Source organism: Apteryx rowi, unplaced genomic scaffold (genome assembly GCF_003343035.1).
Source record: "Apteryx rowi isolate R43461 unplaced genomic scaffold, aptRow1 scaffold_359, whole genome shotgun sequence".
In the NCBI taxonomy this organism is placed as follows: Eukaryota; Metazoa; Chordata; class Aves; order Apterygiformes; family Apterygidae; genus Apteryx; species Apteryx rowi.
In genome coordinates this window covers 796,897-819,130 of record NW_020450074.1, presented here as the reverse complement: position 1 = coordinate 819,130, position 22,234 = coordinate 796,897, and the positions used below count along the sequence as shown (strand labels likewise).

The window sequence follows — 22,234 nt, the reverse complement described above, 5'->3', positions numbered from 1 at the left end:
ATAATGAGGATGGATAGTTACAAGTTTCCCTCCTCCACAGGCTTAGCCGTGTGAAAACAGGGGATCTAACATAAAAGCTCTCTTCCAAAACTTAAAGTTCTTCATCTGAAATTACAGAAAAAACAAAAGATACCTTCTATTTTAACAGACCCTCTTTGGGAGGCTAGAATAAAGGAATTTTGGGGAGCAGGAGTCTAAAGGTGGGTAAATGGAAATTTTTTGCCCTTTCATACCTTAGGGAAGAATTTTCCCCTATGAGTCTGAGCCACATCTCACTACTCAGGCTATAAGGAACTAGAAGATACCTTATGCATCCTTTTCTTTAAGATCACATTATAAGGCAAGTGTTTTGGTGATGGTCATACTATTGTGCACTTGACTTCCAGATGAATGGAAATTTGTTGCTGGGCCTCACAAACCAGACAACTTTGAGAGTGTCAGGATAGAAAATCGCCCCTCTAGGAGCATGGGACAAGGTCATGACAGCTGGTCTATGGATCTGCAGGGACAGCAGTGTGCACTGAGATGAAGAAAGGTGATGAAATTATGAGATGACCTTGGGATGGTATTCAGAGAAGGACAGACTTAGGCCCAGATCCTGTCTCACTTTTTGGAAGCCTAGAAGCAGCTGCCTGAAATAACTGAAAACAGGTTTTGTAAAGCAAAATGGCACAGACTTTTTCTGAAAAATACATAAGATCTTTTCAGAGGGGTGATGTGACCCTGACTTGAAACATTGCAGCCAAGGTGGGCTTGTACGTTTTCCCATTTGGTCTCCTGTCACTAGAGGGGATGACGCTTTATTGGCTTATTGGTTGCCAGGAAAGCACTTCCCAGCCTATTTAGAAGTACACTGGGATAGATACATATTGCAGAAGCAGAAAGGAAAAACAAAGTAAAATGGAAAATGTATTCTAAGGGGAAACAGGATTGCGTTTGATGATCCATCTAGATGATTCTTGAATTCTTTGCTTTTCTTTTTCTCTTGTGTGAAACCTTCCCTAACTCAGGCCTCAGAGCCATATAAGAACAGAAATACATAATATCCTTCCCATATGGCTCAAACAAAGAGTGCTGGGATTATGAGGAAGATTTTCAGGACCTTAGTCCACACAGGCAAAATATCTACCTCTACTGTCTTCTGTGGGAGCTTCCCTTGTGCCCTCTAAAACCTGCGAGTGTCAGTCTGGGTAATAGGGATTCTCCTGGTTCTGAAGGCTGTAGTGCTTCGACAAACTTTGAACAGCCAACATTTTTCAAAACAGGCTACCCTCTTGGGCTACTGTATCAATGCCAGACCAGATTCTGCTCTCATTTCCAACAGGAGTAATTATGCTGAAATTGATGATGCTAGATTAGTGCAAAGCTGATCTAAGAGCAAAGTAAGATCCAGGGATTCATCTATGTAAAAGGATTTTACATGCATGCTTGTACGGGATTTTGTGTTTGTTCTCAGATGTCACCAATATCAATTGCCTGCTACTATTCGGTCAGACTGGGAAACCTGGCTTTAAGCAGTCTCTCTTCATTCCAGGTTCTTCTGTTGAAGATTAAATGGTTGCAAGGAATATGAGGATGTGATAAAAGAGAAGAAAAAGGTGCAATGAATGTCTGTGATGAGTGGAAAGAATTTAACAGCTGCAGTACCACAGAAACAAAGAATAGGAGGACAATCACAGTCAGTTTTGAGTGTGGGGCAGCTGGACTACATTTATACAAGTCACATGAGCAGAACAAGAAGCAGTCAAGATAAGAGCAAACAATTATATTTTTCTAGGCATTGCAAGCACACAGTTATATTGAATTAATCAATAAATAAATAGGAATTATTTTAAAACTATGTTTTATGGTAAAATTAATCTGTCCATGGGACTATTTGCACCATAATTGGATAATTCAAGCTTCCTAAACATTGCTATTAGCATAAACTCATGTGTAGCATATTTACTTCTTTAAAATGCTTATTCTTTGAGATAGTCTGTTTGTATTAATTTAAGAGGTTTATTATTTTAATAGGCATTTCCTTAAAATGAAATGCATAAGAATTTGTGAAGAAATTAGTGGTTGATAATATTTTCTTTTAACGGTTTTATTTCTATGGCAGGCATTTAACTGAAGTTCTTACTACCATATATAAATCTATGTCCATTATCTTTGTCATTATGTGCTGTCAGCAAATTATGAAGTACTCAAGAATTATTTTGGGTGAAACATCAAGGTTCTAAAATCATTTAATGTTATTAGCTGCTTGTTATGGACACATAGACCTCGGGCAGCTTGTTGAGACATGGGTCAAGAATTTTCAGTATTTGTATTTGTACACAAATATAATTTTATCTATCTTTATAATCCAGGCCTTTAGATGGAATCCAGTACTGTGGTATTTTAGTACTCTGTGGGAACATTTCTCCATGTCTAGAAACAGCATGAGCTTTTAAATTTGTGGATGTAAAATATGTGTAGATATTATAAGGAGATCACAAAGTAACAGGATTATTTATTGATTTAATAAATGTTTAGTTAACCTTGAGAGATGAGAAATGTCAAATGCTAGTGGGAGCTGGATGTTAGTCCAGAGGTAGCAACGGTGGCATGTAACTCTGGAAATGAAATAAACATTTTAAAATTTTAGAGATACTCCCTTTAGTTAAAATAAAGAAAACTACTGGAACTGTTGAAACAGTTCAGCCAGAATGATGTTTGTGTGTGCTCAGTATATTTATAATTACATCAGAAAATGAACCTAATTAGGAAAAAAAAAGACAGAAAAAAAATTTCACTCTCATGCTACTAGTAATGGAGGAAAAACAATAGCTTGAGTTTCTCTTTGAAAAGGTCTTTCTCTAATACAGAAAACAATAAACTCCCTGTAAGAAGCCTCACTAAGTAAGCTTTAGAAACACATTTTCATACTAAATGAAATGTAGATAACACTGAAAGATTATTCAGATTGCAAAACAAACATTTGGAAGTTAGGAACTGCTGGAGTTAAAACTGACCACGCCACCTTTATTTCCTTTTACCTGTGTATTTAATTACCTAATCCCCACCTTCCCCAACAGCGGATCCCTGCTTCAGGTCAGTCTTGATCCTGCAGAACTCTAAGCACATGACAAACGTGAAAAATTCAGCTGACTTCAGGAGAATGACACAATTCACAAGCATTTGCAATTGCTTTAACAAACGAGGGTGTCTTCTTAAAACTTAGAAGGTGCCCAGCAAACAATGCAGATGAAATATTTATTTTTATCTTCTACATACAGAGTAAATAAAGCTAGAAGCTTGATCTACCTTGAAAACTCCAGTGAAAAAAAAAAACTTTCTTTTTTCTTATACTTATTGCTACACTGATGGTAAACCCCAGAAGCCCCAGCATCATTATCATCCTCACAGTCCAACTCTCACATGTAACATAAGGACTGATACTTTGCAGGTATAATACTGCTAATTCTATGGGCTGCAGAACTGGTGATCCTGTGGGGTAACTTCAAAAGCTGCTTCTGTTTCAACTCCAAAATGTTGATCTCTGAGTTGTTTTTTTTTTTTTTTTTTTGGAGCCTGTTAAAATCCATTAATTATTTGCCATGAAAAGGAGAATCAACATAGATATAGACTGAGCATGTGAAATACCTGCAAAAATGGGTAAATCTAAAATAAATCAGTTGAATCATGGCCTAAAAGTGCCCATTTTTTGTCTATAAATTAAGACCAGGCTAACTAGTTGAATCACTATAGACATCTAAAGTTATCCTAGTTTATTTCTTGTCTTTTGAGTATTGAAGAAGCCCTAAGGAGAACAAGGGAGATAACAATGTTAAACAGCTATGAGGAAACACCCCTAAAGAAGGTAAAAAAATATATTCTAACAACATTTAGTATATGTTTACTGTATAGAGATATTTAGCTTGTTCATAATAAGAACAGAACAGATACTACTACTGATACAATTCAAACAGCCTATGGCCTCTAAGACAGTGCCAAATATCTACTTACATCTAGGCAACTCCCTAGGTGATGTGCACTAGTTCTAATATATGTATGTGGTTTGCCAGGGACAATGTCAGAGTGCTTGGAGTTCTGGTCAGCCCTTACAACATAATCAATCCTTCACATCAGCAGGTTTTCACAAGGGATTAGTAATTTAGACTAATTCTGAGAGTGCTGTAAATTATTTCCAAGTGGACACCATTATCAGTGAGACTGGGCAAAGAAGCACAAAGACGATACACTTCATTTTCCTCATTCAAGTGCAGTAAGAAGCATAGTTTGACTGAAGTTAGGTTTGAGGACAAAGGAGTGCCAGTATTGTGAATGAAAAAAAAAACCCCTAACATTTCTCTGGAGTGCCATTCATATTTGAACCTCACAGAAATGGTAAGATTCTATTTTCTCTATTTCTTTGTGGATCCAGACTTATGAAAGCCCAAGGCCAAGATTTGTCTCTGACATTAGGACACTTTTTTTTTTCTTTTTCACCTAGCTACACATTAACAAAATGAGTCTCCTCCACAAGACCTCTACTTTTTTATGCTTTGCACAATTATTACAGCAACTTCTTTATAGAATTTGATGATTACAAAAACTGCCAAAGAGATGGTCATTTTAAAAATCACTGTTTTAAATTTTGTGGATGACCTTCATCCTTTACAGGAAATTAGTCATCACCATGTTCATGAATTTGGATTTAAAGTGATCTCATAAAGATGGCTTCAAAATACTTAATTTATTCATATTCTCTTGCATTCTGAAAGAATGTGCATTTCCCTTTATTGAAAGACAAACAAAAATGATCGCACTATTTATCATATCAACCAGAAATATCACTCCCAGCTCTAACTCTGAAGCTACAACCTACATAATGGCTAGACTGCCAATTGGTATAAATTGGCACCATTACATCTACTTTAATGGGACATTGCTTTTTACCACTAGCAAGAATATGTCTTGCTTTTCTTGCAAGGATTAAAGGTATTATGGCATATATCATCCTACTGCTTTATGAGAAGAGAGATGATATAGTATCAGAGTCAGCAAAGCTAAAAGGGCCAGTCAGCCTGATGACCTATGATTTTGCAGTCTCCTCAGTACAACATTCGTACTAACTTGCTCACAAATGTCTGAAAAGTTTTGCTGCATTTATTTTATTCACAAATGATATTTAAAAAAATATTATCATTCCCCTGCTTCCCGGAAAGCTAGCTTTCAGAGGACAAAAAAGAAGGAGAGGAAAGCAAAAAAATTAAAAAAAATCTCACCAAAAAGTTTCTGGATAAAGGAAGCTCAGACATGCAATAATGAGTCCTACACAAGAGCCACAAACATTAACAACACACCTGTGCCAACATTACAGATTTGATCAAAAGCTTACAATAGGCTTAATGTTGGCTTTATGCCAGTTGCAGAAGGACAGACAATTTTTGATATTAGTAGGAACATAAACTTTCCTGGGAAAAGGGTACCTCTTCAAAACGATCCCCAAGCAAAGTGAACTGCCTAGATGAATTTGCACTAACTAAAGTACTCTGAAGTCATTTTTGATCTTGAACTAAAATCTACTATTAGGGCATTTCAGTATCAATGAACACTGACCTGAGTAGAACTGCAAAATTCAGGATGTGCAGTTAAGTATGACTTCTAAGAAGAACCTCATACTGAAATCAGTGGAAAACCTGTAATTAGAAGAGGCATTGAAGGTACTTTTTTCATCTTCACTGCTATGAATCTATTATTACTGTGTTTCATATCTTCATCCCTAATATTTCCTATTAAAATGGATGTTTTGCCATCTTTAAAAAAATTATTTTAAGACAAAAAAAAGCATCAGAATGTTAACTTCCTTTAACATCCTATTTTTAAAACATTAAAATCTTAAAGATTTTTTTATTATTTTAATTGGCTCCATATGGCTTATGTGTTATAATTTAGATATTTTAATGTATTCTGTGCATAGGAGAGAATAAGATTAGCCAACTAATGAAAAATAATAATTATAAGGTCTAATACCATGCCTCCAAATCTGCACATGACACTGTCATACCAGTTAGCAAAAACGATTGCTATAATCTAGTTGCATGTCTGTATAAGCGTACATAAAACAAAAAATTTAGATTGATACAATTTAAGCCACTGTTAAAGAGAATTGGAAATGGTGAATCATGCTATTCTAGAGATCTACGTCTTCTTTCTATAACACTTTGAGAACTGTTTCGACATATAGTTGATAGGTTCTCCTTGACAGTACAAAATTTTCTGTGCTGTTCCTCAAGAAGCAATAGGAGTCAGGATGGGAGCTCCATCATAGAAGAGACAAGACTGAGCTGAAAGAGTTAAGCACCCAAAAGGCAGTCTGGAAACCTGTCAGACAGTGATGAAATTCTAAGAAACATTCAAAAATTGCAGAAACAAAGAGAAGGAACAGCATATTAGCAGACAATTTTTTTGCCTTTCTGAACAATATATGGTTTGTCATAAAAATCTTGCAATTCTCCTAAGCTATTAAGTGAAAGGCTGAATTTGCTAATCAGTTCACATAGCCCATAAAGATTATTCAGAGGGCCAACAGCCCTGCACATGTGCCACAATTGGCAGGGAAGGCTAACATGGATGCTGTTATTTCAGGACCTGTGCAAGTGGACCTAGCAATCTCCACTGCTAAGCTGGGTCGCAGGCACAAGACCTATGTCTGGCATGTGTACCTCAATCTCTACGGCAAAAGAGAGTTCATAAATTCTGCCTAGACCAAAGAAACCAAAACTTGGGCAGAGCAAAGAACTGGGTAAGGTTCAGCAACTTGCTGAACCTCAATAATGAAGAAAAAGAGAGGAAAAAATATTTTTCATTTCTAATCCAATTTATAACATACTAATGGTAGACAAAATCATTTGAGGAGGATGGGATCAAAATAAAATTGGTCAGAATAAGTGAAACAGAGCACCCCACTGCCTCATTTCTACCTGAGAGCTGTATTCCTCTCCTTCACTGAGCAAGAAATATAAGCTCAGCTCATTACTCTAGATGGGTCCTTGATCACCATCACTATTTTTAAAAAATTATATTCCAAATGGCTTTTACATGTCTTCTTTGAGCACCAAGTGAGGTGAATGACACAAAAGTCAGCCAGTTTCCATTTTATTAATTGATGCAAAAAGATTAGGTCCTAGATATTAAGCTAGCACAACCAGGCTTTGTCTGTGCCCTGGAGAGCTTCTGTGCCCCACTGTTCCACACTGCTAGTAGAGCACATACTGGACACTCACTTATTTTGCCTTTGCACCAGATATCACAACTCAACATATTACTGTGTTCCTACTAAAGCGCTCATTGGATATCTTGGGCAGAATTAACCTCATTATAACTAAGGTATCAAAATTCTAAAGGCTTGAGTTAGTCAGCTTTGACTCCCTTTCTTGGTGACTGGAAAGAGACAGCCACCTGCAGACAGTTATTTTTTTGACCTGGATGCTTGTGCTAGATGGTGCTGAATTGCTCTTTGGCAGTACTTGTTTTCCCTTATTGGCTACATAAGAGGTGGCATAGACCATGCTACATCAATCTGTTTAATTTTAAGAGATAGGAGAGAAGAATCCCACCATCTCTCAACTATGGTCTTTGTAATAGTTGTGTACAAACTGGAAAAAAGAGCAGACCCTGAGAAAGCTGTGTGAAAAGTTCCTACTTCTATGGTTATTTTATTGTTTTCTTTCTTCCAGAAAAAGGATGTTTGGGGATATTTTACCTATGCATACAATTTTTGCTGCAAATTAGAATCTTTGAGCTCTTTACAACATTATTTGAACCTTCACTTTGTCTGAAAACTAAAGCTGAAATTTCAAAATCTAGCCCACTAAGAACGATTCTTATGATTTAATGCAAAAAATCTGGTAAAATTTTTCCTAAAGTTCAAAATGCATGTTATTCAAGGCTTTCTATTTTAAAGATAAGGTAAAGCTTGATTTCTGTCTCTCTACTCAAAGAGCTTTAGAAATTGAGCCAGCACTGCAGGCAAATTCAGCAGAAACACTGCAGCTGGAGTTGGCACATCCTCTGAAATCACATATATCATTTTACAATTATATTGGTGCTGCCTGTTTTTACAGCATTTAATAGCATCTGACCTTATTAATTCCCATTTTTATTATATATTCATTGACAGTAACTGTCACAGCTTCCACTTAAGAACCCGAATTTCCACAAGATTTCTCTTCTGATCAATGAACCTTGGTGATTGAGGGGTTCACCTAGCAGCTGTCAACTTCTACTTTCATAATACAGAAGCAGAACTGGTGAATCCAAAAGGATAGCAATAGAAATAATAATTAAGTTTTGTAGCCCAGGAAGAAGTGCTCTTGCAAAATATGACCTTTCCTTAGCAACAATCTTTCTTTAGCTATTGAAAGAGTTCAAATATGACTCGTAAGTATATGCTAGAGACCAGTCATATTTATCCCTAATTAGACATTAATTGAAATTCATTTAATTTCATTCAATTAAAAAAGGAATGATACTGTCCCTATTACTGATAGAATATCCAATTGTTCTGATATACTACTCCTTCTCCACAAAGGCCACTAATTCAAACATGCTGTCTTTTAATTGTCCACAAAAACCTTCTGTTTTTAAACTTGTCATTAATTATTATTTTTTTTAATTCTGACCATATTACTGATGTGATAAGCAAGAGCCTAAAAATAAACAAATGAAAACTGCAGGGGGCTGGGAGGAGTGTAGCAATTTACTGTCACTTGGGAATTCAAGTTGGGATCTGGGCCACAAATTCTCTCTGATTTTGTATAGTGCTTTCAGTCACACCATTAATATCCTTTACTTCTCAGGCCAGTCAAGCCCAGGAGAACTGCACAGTACATTCAGCTCCAGAAAAAAGAGATTTCCTTGCACTACTACTATAAAACACTCTGCAGCTGACCTGATTGAAGCTGTGAACCACACAGCTGCTTCCACTGAAACTTAGCCCATCAAAGGGAGACTTCAAGACAGACACTTAAGGTGAAACTCTTACAATTATGGGTTACCCTCTCACAGGCACCAATATGGGCACGCACTTTGCTACCTTTATCTCTTTTTGGTTGAAACCATTTGTTCCTGGACTGACAGTTCATATAGATCAACTATATTAAGATAACAGGCTCTGTTGTGTTTTACAGCTGTAGGCCTTTTTTCCCCCCTTTGGGGTCACATGGTCAAATTTATAGTTAATGTGACTGAAATGGTGAGGAAACCCTCCCCTCCAAAAGAGACAACCCACATGAAAACAAAGAGCATTCTTTTACTATTTACAAACAGGGACACAGCACAGAACAATAACATAAACCAAAAATGATTTATATTTCTATTTCTTACAAATCATTCAAGAAAAGATTAAGGTGTAGGCAAATTGTATTTCACTCCGGTGCATCCATCTCTGAGTTGAGAGCAGCAAATTGTCTATTTTTTCTCTCTCTCTGTGTGTGTTTCTCTTGTTAGCTGTCAATGCCTTTTTTTCCAAAGTCATGGACAGTATTTCCTTTGCCCCTTGGGGCAACCATAGGGAGACTAAACCTTTTCAGCCTGGTTGGAACTTGCTAAGAGCATTCACTTGGTCACAGCTCCCCACAGTGAATAAAGAACAACTCCTCCTTCTTTGCCTGTGTTTTGTTTCCTGATTTTTCAGACTCTGTCAGTAAAATCATAAGTAAAAAAAATCAAAAGTATAATATTAAACAACTGTACTTAATTATCCCTTAAAACAAAACAAAACAAAACAGCATCATTCTCATTCTCTGTGATAGAAGCTGTAGTTTGTCTCTGGGACTCTGAGCATAATGGGTCTTTCTGGATGTGAAAGCATCACAGAAGGTGGAGGCCAACCTATTAGACGGTACATCTTTCTGTACTCTTAAGGTAATTAGTAAGTGTTCATTGTCTCTTACCTCCTATTCCCGCTCATGATCCTTCTTTTATTGTGAGGTTTCTATAAAACCTCTAACTATCCATCTGTTTATCTAGAACAATAGGAGATTTTCAGGGGGGGGGAGGGGTGTTTGTTTTTTTTCTCCCTTGGCTCCAGGATAACTTGGAAGGGAGTTTGTTCACATACGTACTAGTATTACTGTCTACAGTATTGGTCTACAGTGACCAATACTAGTCAAAATGAGACTTTTTATTTTAGCTGTTTGTATTGTATTTGGATGCTTGTTTTGGACTGAGGGACCTTAAGTAAAATTTAAGCTGATGTTGTTTTTTATATCTCTTACAGCTTGAAGAATAATAACCACTATCTTAGAGTGTGCTAGACTCTTCTGCAGCATCTGGATTGCTCTGCAGGAAGTGGCGCATGGAAAGCCATGGTGCTCAGTAGCTCTGTGCCTGTGCTCCAAGTCTGTTAGAAGGCACTCCAGTGCCACTACCACTGCCCATCCAGGGGATGGAAATCACAGAGCATCCTCAACCAGGTGCAACAGTGAAAGGGCCAGGATGGAGGAAAAATAATTGTAGAAACAGGTAAGATACTACTTTCCCATGGACTGTTAGAACATTAGAAATAACGGTTTGGTACCAAAGGAAGTGAAAAATTAAAAGTGAGAAAGTCTATCAACTTCCGCTCTATAAACATATAACAAAATCTCAGGAAATCATTCCTCATTCCTACCAGTGAAGAGCAGGACAAGCCCAGAGTTAGGCTGAACAACAAACAAAGAAAATCCAGTTTCTAAGAACATCTCCAAATCCAATCATCCAGTTTCCAAAACCATCCTGTCCAGACATGGAGGCAGTCTGGAGACATAGTACAAGTGGCTTTTTCCCCTAAGACTATCTAAAAAGGCAACTCAAACTCTAAAGTCAGTAATGCTCTACTCTTTCTTATCTATAGTCTATCAGCTAAAAAAAAATACAGCATTGAGAGTTGGCAGTACTTTTGAGCTGCAGCCTAATACTATCACTTCTGCTTAAAAATGTCATAGATAATTTTTCACCCAGTAACAGAACAAATATCCACATGCTTTTATATTTCAAATGAAAAAAAACATGCAAATAAACCGAAAATGAATATGAAGATTAACTGGTTATGTGAGTGAAGGATTTGCACCTCCACTGTTCAAAGTAACATAAGCTTCGGACTGCATAACAGTAATGGCTACTGTAAAAAGCCTTACAGTGCTGATGGTTCCTTGCAGTACTTCTGGGACTAGAGTTCTACAAATACTTGTGTGAGTCACGTATTTCCTCTTTGTGCATGAATCCGAAAATCAGTAGTATCAAGAGATACATGCAGAGTGACTATTGCTAATTTATGAGTATATTCAGCATGTTATATCTGGCAGTATTATAAAGCAGTATTCTTTTTCAGTGAAACCATGTTAGCCACACCAAATCATTCACTTTATTTATAATAATGCAATTACTACTGTCTGCTACTTGGTGCAAATAGGTAAAAAGATGTGGGCCCAGCTGCAAGGACCCTATAAAGATAATTTATCGTAGAGAAAAAGGGATAGAGATGGACATTAACAAAGCCAGAACACCTTAAAATAGCATCATAAACATTGTTAGAACCATATTGTTAGGTTATATTGCTATTCTTGTTTACTATCATTACTTCAAATAAATATTTATTATGGGAAACCAGGTGGCCTCTAGACTTTTAGGTAAAAGTCTGTCTTCGGGAGGTACTTGAAGAAGTGGAGGAGAAGAATTGATATTATATTTGAATATTCAGATATACTTTTTGTGTTATTTTAAAATAACATTTCTCCACAAAAGACCAGACATCCATAGCTTATGCCTATCCTGTTAGAGGGAAGATGCGTGGGACCATTCTATGGGACTGTAGGTGACTGACAAAAAATGGCCCTTGTACATACAGTTATACTCTTTTACACTCCAAAACAGAGCTGCTACATCCAAACTGGCCTCACCCAGCCTGCATTTCTGCATTCACACTGCAAGATAAATATTGTCGTAGGACAGAGATGGCCACCTTTGAAACCGGTGGGGATATAAGCTCCTCTAGTCCTGTGCTTTTTGAATATTCACAGAATATTCAGACAGAATATGACCCTGTCTAAGCAGTAATTTAACATACACAACCTTTTCCCAAGAAGACAACTGAAAGTTTAGATATGAGTAAGCAGCTAATATTCCCGTGTTTTTCCAGAAGGCCAGATTATGACTGATTGATATATCAGTCAAGGCACAGAACATGCAGAGAGGATGAACATGTGTGCGTGCATGATGTTGCTTACCTTCTATCTCTTGGACGGTGCTCTGTCCCTGCTGAAGCATTTGAGAATGTAGGTTAGCCAAAACCCAATAAATGAAACGGGGGAAAAGCTTCCCTTCACCCATATGTGATAACATATATCTTTTCTTCCTTTCCTCAAATTAATTCAAAATTTCACTCATTTTTAACAACAATAATAAAAATGGAGCCGTAGGATGAACAGTAATAACTAATCACCATGCAGAAATAGATCCCAGCATGTGAAATACAAATACTGGATCCACTACATCTACATTGATAAACTAGAAAAATTATTTCTCCATCTGCTTTCTAATTACCTGGAGACAATATCCACTCTATTTTATTTTGACATTCCTAAAATTATATTTCTTATAAATTGAATACATTTTGCTGATGATATTTCATAAATGTATTTTCACAAAGTTCATGATTATTTCAATAAAAAAAAACAACAGCTCTACACCCCATGCTGAAAGACATGAGTTTTCTCTGAAGAAAGTCTGCAAGGTTCATCAGCAAAATAAGACTGCAAGCACTTTCAGAACACGACAGAAGGCATTGTAGTGTAGGTAAGAAAAAGCTTTTGTAAACTCAAAAGAATTTACCTCGACAAGAAGTCCGTGAAAGAGAGACGTATTGGATATCCATGTCGTATGATTTTGACCATCTCTAGGACACCAATATACTGCAGCTGAGCAGACACATAAAAATTGTCAAAAGTATCTGGTGACTTAGAGTTATTAGGTTTTATACAATGAACAGAATGGGGTGTGCAGTTCTGCAGCTTCCCAATAATGTCTGTGAGTGATTTCTGTGGAAAAAATCAGTTATCAGTCATTACTGTGCAGCAAAAGCAGTTGCTCAATGCAACATATATATGCTTTTCCAAACTTTTCAACACCATTTTCTTAAAAGGCATGCAAGTTGCTTACTCAAGCACATCTTTTTTTCTGCCATTGCAGTCTGTAAAGCCTAATACTGCTTTAATTCTTTTTTTTTTTTCTTGTACATTTCTGTCCAGCAAATATTCACTAACCCTGAGCTGTGTTGCCACAGTGGTTGGGCCCCCTCGTTCCAGTCTCTGAAGAAATGAGGAAGTTCCTTTCTTTTTCAACAGCTGTTAGGAGAAAAGCACACATGCAATATCTTTAACTCAACATCAGCAGTAAACCTTAATTTTCACTGTTAGACAGTTTACTAACAAAGGCAAATATTTACACAAATAGACTGTCATAGACAGACAAATGATTTGAGTTTCAGAAAGAACTGAGAAAGTGGCTAAATATCCTTAAATATCTGTGGAGGAATGGCAGGCAAGAAAGTTTTGATTTCAAAAGCAGCTGTGTGCTATTGTAAAGACAAAATTCCATTTCCAAATAACTGAGCAAAGTAATATGATCTGAAATTCTATTGCAGAAGTAGGACTTGTGCAGTTAGTATCCTATTCAGTTTGCATATTAATAGTGCAATTCTGTTTCTCTCTAAAGAGGTTCCTTATGTCTTTGACAGATGCTTAAGTGAATAAACATAGGCAAGGAGGACTGAAAAATTTTGAATACAAAACAATAATATTCTTATAAAAATACCTCCTGTTTTCTTCCTGCACAAGTGAATGTAGTTAAACTTTTTTATTTCTTTTTTAACCATTTTACCCACTTTAGCCATAAATTATCAATAACTTTATGTCTCATTAGAACCAATGGTATACTACACATCAGAGTTGGGAGTGCTGAATAAATTTCTTTTTTACTGTTCTCCTTCCTATCTTTGAGACTGAAATGGTAAAGATTAATCATTCTAAAAGTGGTCTCAAGAAGCAAGCTTTTTTTGTTATACTATCTACAGCAAGGCTGGCAAAATCACTGCATTCTAAGATATGGCCAAGCAGCTAGATTATTATTCAAATCTCTGTACCACTGACAGCCTTTCCACCTCTGACCTCTCTTTATTGCCTTTCTCCAGTCCACTTGCCCCATAAAACTCCCTTTCTATCAGGTCAGCATGTTCTGGCCTACTCCTATCTTTTTCTAGTTGCATCAAAAAAGTATATTTCCTCAATTTCCCCCACCTAGGCCAAACTTCACTAAAAATAATGCAGTGCCAGCAATTCTCTACTTACTATGCTCGACTGTGGAGCTCTTTTTCATTTCAAATCTCACTTACCAGAATGCAATAAGATTTTAAAGGCAAATTCATCTCCTACTTCAAACCACAAAAGTAAAAGAGATCTGCTTGTTCCAGGTCTTCTCATAAAAAAGAAGTCACTAGCATGTCTACAATGCTTCTGTTAAAACTTACAAAATGCTTTAGGAATGGAAGCAGAATAGTTATTTCCACTTGATGGATAATGCAGTCACCCCTTCCTCCCAACAGTTTAAGTCACTAGTTCAAGGCTGTTTGCTGAGTCAGTAGAAGAACCAGGAACAAAATTTCAGATCCTAAAACTCCTGCATGCTGTGCTGTGTTGCACACTTTTTTCCATGGGAAATAAATGTTTGGGTCAGAATGGGGGAGAAAAAAGAAAGGAAACAAGGTAAGAACAAAAAAAATTTAATTCAACCTCTCCGAACCTGGATGTCAACTACAGCCTCAGGAATAAGACTTTATCACTCAAGCTGTACTCTCCATTACCTTCTAACATACAGCTTCAGGAGGCAGTTTTATACTGGAAGATCTTGTACCTCCAATCTACAGAAAAATACATATATAAAACGTTGTAATTTCTCTTAAGAAGCTGAAAACTTCTCTTAATCCCTCTCTACTAGCACAATGTTTTAAAGTTTTAAATGGAAGACACACCAAAAGCTTTGCAATAGGTGAGTTCTTAAACTAAGAGACAATGAAGCAAAATGATCAGAAAGAGAAACAATGAAAAGTCAGCAGAGAGTTCATACAACATTCTGCTGTGTGAACTCTGAAGTCCATTGATTCACCCAAAGGAAGGGCAGGGAAGGCAACAGGTCCAAAGTATGCATTACGAAAAGATTATGCAAAAACAAGAGAGGCAAGAGCTGATGCAAGCAATGCATCATATGAGAGCATGAATAAAGATACTCCAGTTCTGGATATACCAACTTCCACTTAGAAAGGACACACAGCCTTCATAAGTCACATAGACTTGAGCTGGCAGCTTTCTGCAGACAGCCCCAAATTTCTATGACTCCTTATGTGCTCCAGAATTCTGGCCAGCTTTTAGGTCTCTTCATGACTGTCTCGAGGTGACTGCCCTGCCCTCTTGGACAGTACTACAAGTGGAGTGGTGAGTTTGCAGAGGTAGCCTATCCTTATGTGTAGCAGCATGCTCCAAATCAATGAAAGGTCACCTGTGGAAAGGTCTGATAATAAAGAGATATGTGACCATATTCAGAATTAGAAGGTATTAGAATTATACAGCCTAGAAAATAGCTAGGACTGCAGATGACAAGCTGAGAGGGAGGGGAATCACAAAAAATGCCTGTCTGACCTCTAAAAGTGTCTGTTTCTCTTCCCTGGCTATGATGGAGTCTAGATGACTACCTCAGTCAATTGAGACCTCATCTTTGAAAAGGTCTCCTCTGTCCCAGCTGAGATTTCTACAGGTAGACACCTACGAACAAAGCCATTCATAGCTGCATTCTGGGGCCCCTGTTATAATCAGTGGAGAGAAACACGCATTTACAAAAGCTTCCAACAGATTTACACTAACTTTTAGATCATGAGAGATAAAACATAGCACATTGACCTCAAAAATGTTTCTATCAGTCTATACCTCCTGAACCTTTCCATTTCATCTTTTTCCAGTAACATGGATACCTTTCATTTTGTATTTCTCACTGCCTACAGTATGATGAATGTTACAATTCAGTCTCAAACAAGTTTCAAATATGAATGGAATGCCAGTCTCCCTGGTTGATAATTCTCTGCTTAATGCCTCTTTCTTTTTTCCCCTTCATTTCTTGTTTTCCTTGTTGCCTTTACCCTTAGGATAAACTCCAAAAAGCAGTGGTTATGATTTTCCAAAATATAGTCATCTTAATTCTAAGCTGATAAAGAATGTGTCTTACATTACACTTCCAATTACGACAATAACAACATTATTTGAGCTCATCACAGTAGATTTTCAAGGCTGTACTGGAAAAGGGAAGAAATTATGTGGACAGCACAGTCATAGATGTGGCCTTGATCCAAAGAAGAATTTAACCATGTATCTGGTTCCATCTCCTGCATCAGACGTCCCATTCCAAAATGCCACGTGCCTCTGTTTTTTGCCACTGGAACAGCTTAGACGCCTAAAGTTTTGCTTCAGTCCTGCTGGTCAGCACAGTACCTTGTTCAAGTTAGGCCAACTTACTATCTACAAACTAAATGGTCTTCTGTTTCACTTGCACAACTCTTCTGAAAGCACATTTTTACAGACATTCTTGTGTCTGTGAGCAGGTGATGGATGAAGTTCTTCCCACCTTTTACCTAGTACCTAAAAGTTGAGAGCATTCTCACTGAATCTGGAGAATCTGACTTTATCTATTGTGCTCCCCAAATTAATCTGAACATGTTTTCTATCTCTCAGGAGAGCAACCCAGGTTATAAGCTATTCTGGAATGGTAAAAAGGCTCACAGTTTCAGAGTGGTGTTTCCCCTTGGCTTGAACTTGAAGTTAGAACTAGGGTTCTAACTTAAATGCACCCTCTCTGCTTCTTTCCATGCATGGGACTAGGATCTTTCTCACATCCTTTGGAAGCTTTCACTAGGAAGCTGTGATTTTTACTCTAGTAGAAAGGCACCTAAAAGTAAACACTGCTGTGCTTCAGCCGTTTGATAAATCTAGCCTTAAACCAACACCATTTCCACTGAGATTACTGGCAACAGCAGTAAACTGAAGTTATGTTACCATAATCAGGGGGGCTATGAGAAAACTTCCATTGCTGTTTTTTGGATGTACTTGCATGAAGTCCTCCACAAAGACACATGACAGCAGGCTCCTTTATCCCGTGACAAATCAATTTTATGCAGCTGTATGCCAAAATAAAGTTGTAAGCTTCAAGAAGACTGGAAAGGCAGTTGACTGAGACTACTGCTTGCTTCTCTTCTAAAAGATGGAGGATTTCCAAAACTATATCAAGAATGGACTCAACAAATTATGTGATTTCTCCTTAAATGCAGCATTCAGCTTCCAGGACAACTACAATCTTCACAATTTGTTTAACTACTACAAAAAGGCAATAACTTTATAAAAGCTTTTAACTCAGCACAAAAAATCTGTCCAGCAAGAGGTAATGTTACATGTGAACTATTAATTTTCTGGATAGCCTCCCTTTTTTTTCCTCTCTCTTTTTTATTGTTTTTTTGGCTGACTTACCTAATGGAAATGGAGACAAGTTCAGAAATGGGGTGCAGTTTGATTTGAATTCAAAAAGGTTGGGAAAATTTACATGCAAGTGACCATTTAGAAGAATAATATTTTCCAACATTTACAGGTTTGAGCTTTATACAAGACCACACAACCTATCTTTTGCAAATCAAAAATCCTCTCAAGTTGTTAACACTATAAAGACATGGAGGTTTATTTCTGAGCTTCCTATCTTAAGTTACTTAACCTTTCATCAAAAAGTTAGTCAAGGAGATGAAACAAAGAAGTGTTCCTATACAGACATAAAACTAGTAAGATTCACTGCTAATTTACAGAGCCATAGAATCATAGAATGACTGAGGCTGGAAGGGACCTCAGGAGGTCATCTAGTCCAATCTCCTGCTTAAAGAGTCCAAGGAAGACGTTCTTTAACCACCAATATTACTGATGTACTACTACCTGCTAGTTCTCACTATTGCTTTACTGTTGAAGATAAGAACAAGATTATTTCAATAATTTAATGAGTACAGAGAACTAAGTGAAGGAAATGGAGCTTTCAGAAAAGACAAAGTAATTGAGAAAAACCTTAGAAAAAGAGCACAAAGAGTCCTAAATTCTTACTTTGCTGAACTCCATATACTTTTTTGCTTCTCTGCTTGCATTGGCCACTGATGTCTTTTTACTGAGCAAAGTTGCTTTACATCCTTTGATTTTAAGAGAATGATATGGAGGAACAAGTGATCCAGTTTGTGTCAGCTTGGACTGGAACAACTGATTGATGACTATATTTTCACTGGCTGGAAAAAAAAGAGGAAATTAGTGCATGAAGATCAAATATACATAATAAAAGTATATATGTGGTATTTGGAAGGCAAAAGACACAGTAGGAGATACAGTTAGAGAAGTAAAAATATAAAACAAATGGACAACCCAATAAACTCTTCTTTCATGCATTGTTAGTTATCAAATGGTATTTGATATCTATGGATGTCAGCCATCAGCAACATTATTTTTAAGCATATTCAGGGCCTGTGCTAAACAAAACAGGGTGGAAAACAAAACCTTTCAGACTGTGATCTGTCTAAACTTTTGTTTACTTATGTGATAATTCCTTCTGAATTTTGTTCCGTTCCAGACTCATATCCTACAGCTATTTATCCATATATTAAAGCAATACAACAGAGATGCATACCACATAACATCTACCTAACATGTAGCATTTAGAAATGATCAAGGCATTGAACAGACGTCAATTATAGACAGTCACTGCACTAAAGGAAAATAATTATACAAAACACAATATAAAGGGATGAAAAAAAATGCTGGGAGAAGGACAGACCTATAGCAAACTGGGTTCACACTTCTCTACATCAAGACCATGCTTCTAAACATTTTCAAAAAATAGATCATAATGCCATACATATTTTTGATGCAGTGGTGGTAACTAGTACAAAACAAATACACTTCCAATAAGTGCTTTTTTTTTTGAAAAATCTCTAAATTTTAAGACAGAGAGGACACTTCATGCTAATTCCAGTTAAATTCTACTTTATGAGATTATGGTGATTCACTTTTTAAGATGAACATGGTAATTACACGCTGCTTGTACTGCCACAGCATCAATAAGCATTGAAAACCCACTGTGTTTGATATTTCCTCAACCAACATTTTTTTAAGAACTAACAATCTGGGATTATGATACACCCATCATGTGAATAAAAGAAAACACAAAAAGTAGAAGAATGGGATAAGGGTCATAACTAATGTCATTAAGTTTACAGTAACAGGCAGAAAGCTTCATTTTGTTCTTTATTAGCTGTGTAAAGATATATTTACTAGATGTTTAAATATAACACATTTGTTTCCCCTTTCTTTGTGGAGATTACTAGTGTTGACTTAACAGGAATAATAAAGTTGAGAAGGACAGCAAACAGATACTTGAATCAATTTCAGCAACACAAATTGTAATCAGTGCAGGACCATAAGCACAATCAGCGGAGGACAAGGTACACCTCCATATTTTAAATCAGGATAAATGCATTAAGTTGGGCTAGCAAAGGCATTAAAATTGTCCTTTAAATTAAAGCAGATAAAATCTATGTTAATAGTCTCTCCTATTTTATTTGTGGGGCAGGTATGTTCCGCATTTCAATGTATATATGCAAATATATTCAATGTCTTTAGCATATATAAATTTTTTGAACTGATTAAAGAAACTAAATTCAATGAAAATAGAAAGAAGCAAACACTTAATGTATAAGTCTATATAACTTATGGAACTGGCCCTAAAGGATATATGTCACTGATATTCAATAGGTTCTAAGTTCCCCAAAGCCTATGTCACCAAAAAAAAAGAACATAACCCTTAAATCACTTGCATGCTTTCAAATATTCTGCCTTCAGAATTGTAACATTAATTATATTTGTTATTATTTGACTTCTTAATTATATATACTCACTCTCAGCAAATCAAACATTTTATATCCAATTCAAATCTCCATTCTTCCTTTTTAACAGTTCCATAGCTGATTACACAAAGTAGCAAAGAAAATACAAAATGAGACTATGTGACAGAATGGAAGAATGCTCTCTGTTGCACTGATAGAACATACTGAAAGTTGATGTACCTTCTTATACTGTTTGACAGATTATTATGCAAGTTCCAACTAGTAAGAACTGGAATGTCTCTAAAACTATAATCAATAGGATTATATTCAAGATCAATTCTTCCATTTCTTTTTTCATCCTTAGTGCATATTACTTGCCTTTAAAATGCATCAATGATTTTACTAGGGAGTTTAGCTAATTTCACAGTAAAATTGCTAAAAGCCAATATATTGTAATAGTAGTGCTGATTTGGAAGACAAATATGACCCCCAGAAGACCTTTATTTCTATGGAAGGAAATATATACCAAATTAAGTGAAAGAATCTGCAGTGGTTGAAGAAAAGAAAAATAACATCTCAGGATGCACTGACATTTCCCTGAGGAAAGTGTTTTGTTTTTCTTAACAGAAAGAGTAAATGATAGAGGCTCTTAACTATCTAATTATGAATCATTAATGAATAAACTAGGATGCATTATTTTTAGACATATAATTATACAATATGCACATGGAAAGGTATTCAATTTTGTAATTCAATGGACATTGTATCTGTTCATAGAAAAACAAAAGAACACCCACAAGATGCTACTTTTAGAAAGGGTACTTAAGCAGTGAAGTACATTCCACTGCAGTCTCTATGACTTCAGAAGCCTTATTTATTTTCCTTATTTTCTGGGGTGGATTCATTTTTAGTTTACACTCGATATTTTTTAATTCATACTTATCTATCAAACTATATCTTCTTTACAACACATCAATTCTTTATATCATATCGCATTAGATGCTTTATATTTGCTTTATATTAGATGCTTTTATATTTATATAGAATATTTTATATTCTAAAAGCTTTCTAAATTAAAAAAAGAGTAAGTTTCAAACAACATTTACATACTTCAGAAAGAAGAGGCTGTTTTTTTTTTTTGTCACTGGGAATAAAACTATACACAAATTCCTCTTAAAATTAAGATGAAATTTACAATCAAGTCATAATAATGTTGCTCTCTAACAACAGCAATCACAAAACCAATTACTTACTTTTCATTACAAACAGGAGATTTTGTGAAAGGGAATCTTTATTTTTTTCTATTGAGCCAGCAATTTCGTAAGTAACCTATAATAAAATATTGTGACATCATTAGTAATGACCAATGCATTTATTAAAAATCTTATAGCAGTAGAAATTAAACTATGGGGTTTTTTTCCACTCCACAATTAAAGGCTGGCACCAGGTAGTGTTATTAGTTCCTTTCTTAACAATGCCAATAATATTAACCAGAAGAACTGGTTGTTGAACATCGTGCATCTCTGTGTGTACAGAAGAAATTTCATCAGACTGATTGTAAAACACTCTCACAATGCAAGACTCAAAGGTGTACCATAGAGCAGGAGACAATGATGTAAACATTACTTTCCCTCCAGGACGAGTGAGTCACTCCCAGACCACAAGTTTCCTTGTCAACGGGAAACTGTCCACACTCACCATGACAAAACACTCCTGGAGCAATCTGAATCCCAGCTTACACTCAAGACAAGCTCCAGCGATTTATTCTGCCTTTGGAGGAAAGTTGCATTCAGTCTACAGGTTACGTACAAACCCCATTTACCCTTCTAACAGGTATACAAACAAAGACTTTGGATCACCTTGGCTGCCTGATATCATTACTTCAAGAACAGACAGTTGAAGCGTTACGCCATCTATTATCTGAATGCACTTAAACTCTGTGGAGGGCACTGAGAGGTGAGCAAAACCCAGGGCTCCAGCCAGAGTTCGTGAGGGTATGCCCAAAACAAAGAAATATGACCAAGTGGCTGTTTTAGTATTGAGACTGGGAGCCACTGTACAGAAAAGTAGGACTGAGACCAAAAAGCAGTCACTGAGCCCAAAGTGCCAGGGTTAAAATCTTTGCATCATCATTTAATTTTGTCTTCAAATTTCCAAACTGAAGTTTATGTTGCCGAAAGTATTAACATTTCACAACATATAATGATTAAAATAAAACAGCAGAAAAGAATTTTCATATCTAGAGGTTATGAATATGTTTCACACCACGGTTAGCATGGTAAC

General features: G+C 36.3%; 1 protein-coding gene across 1 annotated transcript in view; it reads right to left on the bottom strand.

Annotated features, from left to right (window-relative positions):
* Positions 1–22,234, bottom strand: part of MYO16 (myosin XVI) — a 312,759-nt gene that overhangs the window by 71,085 nt on the left and 219,440 nt on the right. The window contains exons 24-27 of the mRNA XM_026073032.1: positions 21,205–21,280; positions 18,186–18,361; positions 13,275–13,355; positions 12,844–13,049 (exon numbers count right to left, since the gene is read on the bottom strand). Coding sequence (XP_025928817.1) covers positions 12,844–13,049; positions 13,275–13,355; positions 18,186–18,361; positions 21,205–21,280 — 539 coding nt within the window. The remainder of the gene's footprint in view (positions 1–12,843; positions 13,050–13,274; positions 13,356–18,185; positions 18,362–21,204; positions 21,281–22,234) is intronic.